At 37.3% G+C, this 9,631-nt stretch overlaps 1 protein-coding gene across 1 annotated transcript; it reads right to left on the bottom strand.

Annotated features, from left to right (window-relative positions):
- Window positions 1-8,833: 8,833 nt before the first annotated feature.
- Window positions 8,834-9,223, bottom strand: LOC145799349 (uncharacterized). Its single transcript, XM_082888911.1, has one exon. The coding sequence runs from the start codon at window positions 9,221-9,223 to the stop codon at window positions 8,834-8,836; it is 390 nt and encodes a 129-aa protein (XP_082745037.1).
- Window positions 9,224-9,631: the final 408 nt, after the last annotated feature.

The raw sequence follows: 9,631 nt of genomic DNA, 5'->3' as shown, positions 1-9,631 counted from the left end.
AAGCGAATATGGGTTTTTATGTTTTAAATGGTCTTCAAACTCCCTATTTTTCTTCTCTTCATCTGTTTCTTGGTTTCCGTTAAAGTGGCTGTATAACTTTGGAAGGTGTTGTTCTTTTTCGCCATAATAACTTCTTCAATCAGGGCATTACCAATATTTGATTAATGGATATTGATATGTTAATGGTCAAATTTTAGTCTCGAATGATTCCTTTAATCAGAAAATCATAGCAACGATATGATTGCCTTTAAATTTTGATTTGTTTTTGTATAGCCATGTGGGGCTTGTGGGGAACATGGTGAATGTTGTTGTGTTACTTTCGCTGTTTTTTCCATGATAACAATTTGTTGCACAGTGGATTGAGGCTTCGGTGCAAGACATGGTCTTGTTATAATTTATGCTCTAAATTGACAAAATGCAAAATGGTCATATAATTTTGAATTGATTGGTCAACTGATTTATCTGTTTGTAGCCTTTTTTTTTTTTTTTTGGGTTACTAGCACATATGTACGCGTACCGATTTTGCAAACTGGTTTCATGTTATGCTGTTTTTTTTTAAATTACAATCGTTTATAATTAGGTACTTTTTATGTATTTGAATAGACCAAAATAATGTCTACAACAAAAAATAGTGTCAAGATATATATTTTCCTCTTCATCCTTATTATTTTTCTACTTACGAAGCTACTGTTACATTTTCCATCTTTCTTGATGTATAGATCTTTTGGTTCTAGAAAATGAATGTGTTTATACTATTGCCAATTGTTTTGTACATTATAATTTTACAAGGTGTTGTTAGTTCAATTGTGACACTGATCCTATACTATCGAAGTGGAAATTCATATAAAATCTGATTCCTTAATAAGATTTCAATGAATATTTCATACCAATGACTTGTCGAACATTAAATATTGACAGAATTGTACTAGTCATTGTACTAGTCTTTGTTATGCATGCATAAAAGATATGAAAATATGATGGAAAAAACTTAGTTACCAAGACAATAGGGGAATACTTTTTAGGGAAGACATGTTGCTTGGTGAGGCATTGATAAACCCATGGGCCTGAGACAAAGACACGTGCAAGTTTAACTGGATTTGACTTATACAACAACTTTGTATAGAAGATACATTCAATCTCTTTTGTTGCTGAACATAAGGCTAATTAAAAGCAAAAAAAAAAAAAAAAACCTACTCATCAACTAATTAAGGCAAACCTATGTAATTTGTACACACTATTAGGCTTAAATGTCATCATCTTTAAAAAAAACTGTCCAATACATGAGTTTCTTGTTATTGTATTGCCTTGGTTCCAAAAGTTTAATTGTATCCATTTTACTCTTTACTTCTTTAAACTACATCAAATTAGTTCAATTTATAACATGTACACAAAAATTACTAAGATTATAGACATGGCGTCCTCCATGTCAACTGCCACTTCATCATGGCCACCGAGGATGTGTGCATGTCCAAAAAAAACTAATTTAGTTCAATTTATAACATGTCCAAAAGTAGAAGAAAACTAATTTTAATTCTTTCACTTATTTAGTTTGAATTCTTTCAGTTATTCTCTTTCATTCCTCACATTACATCATATCAGTTCAATTTATAGCATGTACAAAAAAAATTAAAGGATTATAGAGATGGCGTCCTCCATTTCAACTGCCACTTCATCATAGCCACCAAGGATGTGTGCATGTGGCTTTGGACATTGCGTTGTCAAGATATCCAGATCTGCCAAAAACCCTGGTCGTGCGTACTATGTTTGCCCTAGTCCTACGGTGCGTTTGTGTTGCCCCTCCTTTATGCACTTAGTCATGTCGTCGTTCATTTGTGATTTTGTCGCATAGTATGCATGCTAACTATCTACTACACTTTTGTACGACAGCGCTGTGTTGCGTGGGTTGGCTGGTGTGACGAGTTTCGTAGCACCAGATTTGGTATTGACCACCCACATAATGTTGTCGATATGGGGTTACAGGTAGATGTTATGCGCATAGATCAGAGTCTACGTACGCTTAGGACGGTCATCAGTGTTTTGTGCGTCGTTGTTTTGGTGTTGTTGTTTCGGATATAATGCATTGTCATGGATATAATATTGCTGCATAGTTACTTTTTGTATCACCTATGTACTTGTTGTCAGTTATGTGTACGTCATGTTACATAACATTTCCCCAACGTGTAATAGAAACCGCCTTTGTCTTTTGGAAAGCCTTGTACTATTTGTTGTTATTACTTTAGTAATTGTCTAAAGACTTCGATTTCATTTTTGGGCATGAAAAGAATATGTACTCTACTTTCTTTTACACTAATATTTCATTAAATTTACAAGCAAGATTGCATTTATCCGAACTCTTGCTACACCAAGCGCACTGTTTATGGCAATGAACAGATTATCACCCCGTACCCCTTTCAAGAGTCGAGGTAAGGCTGTCACAACAACCCAACAACAACCAATCCACAAATGCCAATTCGACAGTGACAATACAAAGCTGTTTCTTCAACTTGTCATTGCTGAAATGGAAGTTAGTAATCGACAACCGTGCGGATTGTCCATGACTGGGTATAAGAATGTTGCGAACAAATTTCTGGAAAAAATCGGCTTGCTACATTCGGCCAAACAAATGAAAAATAAATTTGACAACTTGAAGAAAGATTCGGTATCATGGAAGAAGCTAGAGAATGCCAGCCACGGCTTGATAGGGTTTGGGTACGATCATGAGACGGGTCTGTTCACTGCACCTGACCATTGGTGGGCCAAAATGCAAGCGGTATGTATTGCAACAATTTATTTTTCCCATTATTGTTGTATTAGTATTTGTGATTTGTGGTGCCATATGTTATTCATGTTATTGCTTTTACAAATCAAAGCACTTATTTAATATACTACTGATATCCAACGAGCTAATTGTGGCACGATGAGTTTTATTATTTGTAATATTTTCATTAGTTGTTGCGACAATTTTTATTTATCATATGTTGGGCAATCGACAACTTGCCATGTGTACACTTAATTCTATGCTTACGTTTATTGTTTTATAATTATAACATTTAATCCCTTTAAGTGTTCAGCCTCTTTTACTGTCATTGGTGCTACACTTTCAGGGCAGCAAATACATTTCTGGCTTTATTTACATAAGTGTTTTCTCCTATCTTAGATGAACAACCGATGTGCTAAGTTCAACACTAAGCCTCTAGAGCACTTGGACCTCAAGGAGCGTGTGTACTCTGGTGTTGCAGCGACTGGGAAACATGCATGGATTCCAACTGAAGTGCGCGATGATGTTGTTGCTGTGACCAATGCCAACGAGGACAGCGGGATGGGACCTCTCAGTGTAGGCATACCACCACAGCCGGGCCATGACACTATCGGGGAGAACGTGGTGGATAGTTTTCTCTTCGATGATGCTCCCCCTAAGCCAGTCGTGGACGGATCAACCAACGCAAACGTTGCAAGAGGCCAACACCTGGTACTGTCGCTAGTAGCATGGACAACCTCGTGGAAGCAGTTAGCAAACGAAGCCGGGAGCTAAAAATTACACAATATGTTGTCACTGGTAAAAGTGACAACACTGTGGGGGGACTATCTTGCAGGCTTATGAGCACGCCTAGATTAGCCCGACGGTAAGTTGTTCTCATTCGCATGTGGCATAATGGATTCACTCGATAATCAAGACATCATCATGGCCCTCCCCGTGAATTACATTGTGAACTGGTTGACAGAGAAGTGTGCCTACACGTTGGCCAATGTTCGCAGGGATCGTGAACGGGGGACACAGCTGTTCGGGAGTGATGGTGTTGTTGACTTGGACTAGGCCTTTGTGGTTGGATTGCCACTTGTATTTACTATCATGGGACTGTAATTTATTTTCAGTTGCTGTTTTCGTTAACTGTTTTGTATAACAATTTGTTTTTTTTTTTTTTTTGCTGTGGTACATATGTGAAACTATTCGTATTTTTTTGTTTGTTTGTTTTGGTTTGGACGTTTATTTATGATTGTTGGGTACCTATTGTTCAGGACTTGGGTACTGTCTGGGAGTGTACAAGCCACAAGATGGCACTATTGTGTCACATGGTTGTTATGTTATGCAAAACTATCATGACCAGGGAATCTATGCATGGTGCATCACCATGTACGTTTTGTTTGTTGTCCAGGGAGTCTATGCTTGTTGTAAAACATATAGGTTCAACTTTGTTTTTGTTTGCAGGCACTTTTTTGTTTTTTTGTATAATTATTTATTTTTGGTGCTCCATAAAAGGTCTATTTATTTAAATTCTAGTATGAATTTATTTATTGACTGGATTGGTATTCTATTTATGCCATCTATGGATCTCCGTATTCATTTATTTGTGTTGTAATTTTGTGGTTGTTTTCTGTGGGGAAAAAATCAGTGGGCCGGGCGTATGGTGATTTGAGGTGAAAAAACTCAAATTGCTCTAGAATAAATGTGTGGCAAAAATTAGTGGGGCGGGCATATGGTGATTTGAGGTGAAAAATTGAAATTGTTAGATTGAATTTTTAAAATCTGTTTTATAATTGAGAAAACAAAAATTAATTTGACAAAAATAAAACTAATTTAAAAAAAAAATGAAAAAAATAATAATTTAGTCCCAAAGAAGGAAAAAAGAAGAAGAAAATGATGGGTTTTTTTTACCAGATTAATATTAATTTTTTTCAAGATAAAAAAAACAGATAATATCTTTTGAAATCTTAACCAAACATTCAAAATTTGATATAACTAAAAGCATAACTTGACATTCCTAAAAATTGACATCATTAAGAATATCAACTGTGTGACGAAATTTGTCCAGACATTAAATTTTGTGAAACTAATCTATATTGTAGAAAATTATTCATAAAAATGTTTGATTTCAATTCAATTATATTTTCGCCACACATTTATTGGTGGTTTTTACTTCCAAAAGTGTGTTCCATTAATTTATTTATTTAGATTTGTTTACTTATATTTTGCCAAAAATGTTTGATGCAATATATAGGTTATTTGATGTGTCAGACGTAAATCAGTAGCAAATGAAACTTGGTTGCTTATATGGAAGTATGCAGACTAGAAATTGTACAAACTTGGGGAAGGTACTACCATTCACATGGTAGTGTCATGTTGTTCATCTTTGGATAATCACATGGCAACAGTATGAAATGTGGTAGTTGAAGATGTCTAACAAGTGCTATATATGATGGATTTGATCAACCCATGTTGCGAATGCGAACTACAACTTGTAATTTTTTTTTTAAAATAATTTGGAACGTCTATGGATCCACAAGGGGGTACTAGCTCGGGACTCATACGCAATAGCCAAATAAATGCTTGGATACGTACTACGGAGAATCCGGTGGCGGTGGTGGCGGGAAATGCTGGGCAAACAAGGCTTGCATCAAAGATCGCGTCTCAAAGGCTTCATCCTGAACTCGTTGGCCGAGTTGATCATGGCGCTGCTGGCTCAACTCTCGATAAGTATAAAAATCAGTTTGCAGTGATGCAACTGACTGCTGGATGTCAAGCTGGCGGGCGTGTAGCTGGCTGAATGCCGCCTGAGAATAGTCTTAATGTGCCTGAAAATCCGTGCGTAACCCCATGAGACTCTGGTGGTGATCACGAAGAGTACTGTGGACCTAATCCACAGAGTGCTGAAGCTGTAAGTACTCCTCGTGAGTCATGTAGAATGGGTCCCCTTGGGGAGGCACGGGGGAATAGGATGAGGTGGGTGGTCGTGTGCGGGGTCCTGGGCCTCATCAACCGGGGCACCACCCTGCTGCGGGATGCGAGATATGCTATGCTGCCATTCCCGCTGGCCGAAAGTTGGATACGCTCTATCAATCTCCTCATTCGAAGCAATGGGGAGGCTGTTCAGCTCAAAGACAAGTGTCAACAAATTGGCAAATGGCAGTGGCCAAGTCAGGTTCTGCATAGGTTGAGGCCAAACTGCCTCTCGTAGAAATTTTCGCACATGCATCTAGATGATATGATCAAGCGAGACCTGATAGCCATGCTGATAACCGTGGAAAACCCGAACAAACTCCAAGCGGCACTCAGCTCTATACCCAAGTGGAAGGGCATTCTTATAGACCACAGAATCAATGAATAGCAAGCGGCCAGGCAGCTTGCTCTGCCGCAAGCATGAGAAATTGGTGTCACCGTAGGCCCCCGGGAAGTGCTGTTGGATAAGACTGTGTATAGATTGTTGGTCCTCAACTTCTGGGAAGGGCTGGTATTCTGGCTTGGCGAAGAACCCTAACGTGTCAGCAATCATGGATTTGGTGATGCTGATGAGATGGCCATCAATGGTGGACATCAGCCCGGGCTCAGTGAGTGACTCATACAAGTTCGGGTAGAAAAGTCGTACCAGATGCGGATAAGTTGGCGCTGTTACATTGCAAAGGCCCAACTGTTGCCGGAGTTGGAGCTGCTCAATGGCTCAAGAGGTGGCCGGGTCACGCTGAAAATATGGAATGTTAAACTGCGTGAGCTTGTGAAGCGGGCGTGAAGCCCACTCCGACCGTGGCAAGTCACTCGGTGGTGGTGGCGAGGATGGTGGTGACGGTAGCGTTGGTGGCGTCGAGGAGGTGGAACCTCTGGCCTTTTTGAAGGCCCAAGCGGATACACGTGTACTCATGTCCTGCACACACCAACAATAAACACATATACCCGTGAAACCAGTATGAGAATCAAATAAAATATTAAAGCACAAGTCTGCCCACTGATGTTCCATATGTAGTTCTCATTATTATTATTATTATTATTATTATTATTATTATTATTATTATTATTATTATTATTATTATTATTATTTTATTACAAAATGAAACAAGTAATACAAAGATAATAAACTACATCTAAACAACTAAATAAATAGATAGAAAATACAGTGAATTAGAAAAGCTAGGAATTAATTTTTTTATTTTTTTATTTTTTTTAATTTATTTTTTTTATATTTATTTTTACAATATATGAAACCTAAAATAAAATCAACTAGACACATGAGCATTTTATGTAAATAACAACTGATTAAATATATGAAAACAAACTATACTAACAAGTAAGGAATTAAACTAACAAAGAATAAAGAATTAATAAAAATAAAAATAAATGAATAACTAAATAAACAAACAACTAAATAGCTAAATAAATGAATGGACAACCTAGGAACTAAAATAAATTACTATTTTTTTTTTGAAAGGTGCCGCACGTGCGGTTGTCATCTTATTGCTGCCCATATTTGATTTTTTTTTTTTAAGTATGAAACATAGATCAAGATTTGAACAAAAAAATAAAATCAAAACTCTACTTCTCTACTCCTATGCCCACAAATCTAAACAAAAAGTAAAGCTTACCTTGAAAAAGTAGAGAAAGAATGGAGATTCGCTGGAAAAAATGGTAGTCGCTGGAGATTTGTTGGACGGAGAGGAAATAGTGATGTTGGCGGTGAGATGAGGGTGGTGAGGAAGAAGGAAGAAGGAAGAAGAAGAAGATGGTGATGTGTGATGATTTGGTGGGTTTGTAAGCTTGAGAGAGAGAGATATAGATAGAGATAGATGATGACAGGTAGAGGTAGAGAAAGAGAGAGATAAGATCTGTGAGTATGAGTGATAGAAGTGGGTTTATTGTTGATGAGGCCAAATTTATTTATTTATTATTATTATTATTTTTTTCAAAATCGAAAATAGAAAAATAAATAAATAAAAATTTTGATTTTTTATTTTTTCTATATTAATTTTTTTAATGAAATTAAAAAGAAATAAAGAGATAAAATAGTATATTTATTTATTTTTACTTAAAATTTATTTATTTATTTATTTATTTATTTTTTGAAATAAGTAAATAAATAAACATAACAAAAGATGCAGATTTTTTTTTTTATTAAAGAAAATCACCGCATGTGCAGGAGTGTACGCCGTACGTGCGGCAACACACCCCGCACACACCCCCGCACTTGCTTTTAAAGTAGTATGCAATTTGGTGGAAAGAAATTTTGCCGCACGTGCGGTGGGTTTTTTTTTTTTTTTTTTGAGAACGACGCTCCGCACGTGCGGCTTGCTTGACGCACACCCTCACGCACCTGCAATTAATGCAGTACGCACTAGTTGTTGATGTGTTTTTGCCGCATGTGCGGTGGGTATTCCCGCACGTGTGGGTTTTTTTTTTTTTTTTTTTTCCAACCCAACGTATGCCAAATACAACATTTTTTTTAGTATAAATATATATATATATATATTTAAAAGATTAAAGGAAAGTAAATAAAAACCAAGTACAACCCAAAGCATACTTAACTATTTCTACCTTCATTTGGCATCTGAAATAAATATAGCACTTTAGAAAATATCGGAATGCCTAACAAGGGTATAATCTTCACGCGAAAAACACGGGTACTACTTTTCTCCCTAACTGTGTTTGTAACTTTCGCCATTCTCCAACAGGGTGACAGACTAGGTTGATTCGGTATCCAGAATCGAAGCGCATAAAGCTACCTCAACCTATGGAGCTGGCATACATAGTTGAAGCCGGTGTAGTTTTGAAGCAATCTCCACACCCCTGGGTATTTAAACCAGACTCTAGTCTCGAAAATTTCAAACCTTTGTGTTCTAGGTTTTGCCATTCGAACTCTAGTTTCCATCGTCTCAATTGGTCTCCTAGGAACTCACTACAAACACGGTTAGGTGGCTATACCAGATCGTTAGATGCCGTTCAGGCACGGCTAACACCAAAGGAATTACACCTTTAGAGGATTTAAAGTCTCCTAGACACAAATAAAGCACAACAAGAACAAAGAAAAACAAAATAAAATAGAAGAGAAGGAAAATAGAACAAGAAACCAATCTATCGATCATAGTAAAAAGGGTCCATCAAAGCAATGGACTCAATCATATCCCCATTCCCAATCTCCTCTATATATGGCTTCAGTCTTTGGCTATTCACTTTGAAAGTGTGGCCAGTCTTTGGATCTTGCACCTCAACAGCGTCATGAATAAATGCCTCAACAACCACAAAAGGACCATCCCATCTTGATCTAAGCTTACCAGGAAAGAGTCGCAATTTTGAGTTAAAAAGGCACACTTTTTGGCCGGGTTCAAAGGATTTTCTATTAATGTTCTTGTCATGGAATTCTTTAGTTCGAGCTTTAAAAATTCTTGAACTCTCATATGCATCATTCCGGATTTCCTCCAACTCACTGAGTTGCAATTTCCGGTTGAACCCAGCCGCGACCATATCAAAGTTAAACTTCTTTATGGCCCATAATGCTCGGTGCTCAAGTTCAACCGGGAGATGGCAAGCTTTGCCAAACCCCGCCCTATGTGGTGACATCCTAATGGGCATCTTATAAGAAGTGCGGTAGGCCCATAATGCATCAATCAACCGTTGTGACCAATCTTTCCTATCTGGCCTCACCGTTTTCTCTATTATATGCTTTACCTCCCTATTTGAGACTTCCACTTGGCCACTAGTTTGAGGGTGGTATGAAGTGCCAACTTTATGAGTGATAGAATATTTCTTAACTACTAACTCAAAGAACCTGTTACAAAAATGCGTACCCTGATCACTTATTATGGCTCTAGGAAACCCAAAACGACTAAAGATGTTTTCATACAAAAATTTGATTACCACTTGTACGGGGAG

This window comes from Camellia sinensis, chromosome 9, assembly GCF_055761805.1.
Source record: "Camellia sinensis isolate YWXY chromosome 9, ASM5576180v1, whole genome shotgun sequence".
NCBI lineage: Eukaryota > Viridiplantae > Streptophyta > Magnoliopsida > Ericales > Theaceae > Camellia > Camellia sinensis.
This window is presented reverse-complemented; position numbering and strand designations above follow the sequence as displayed.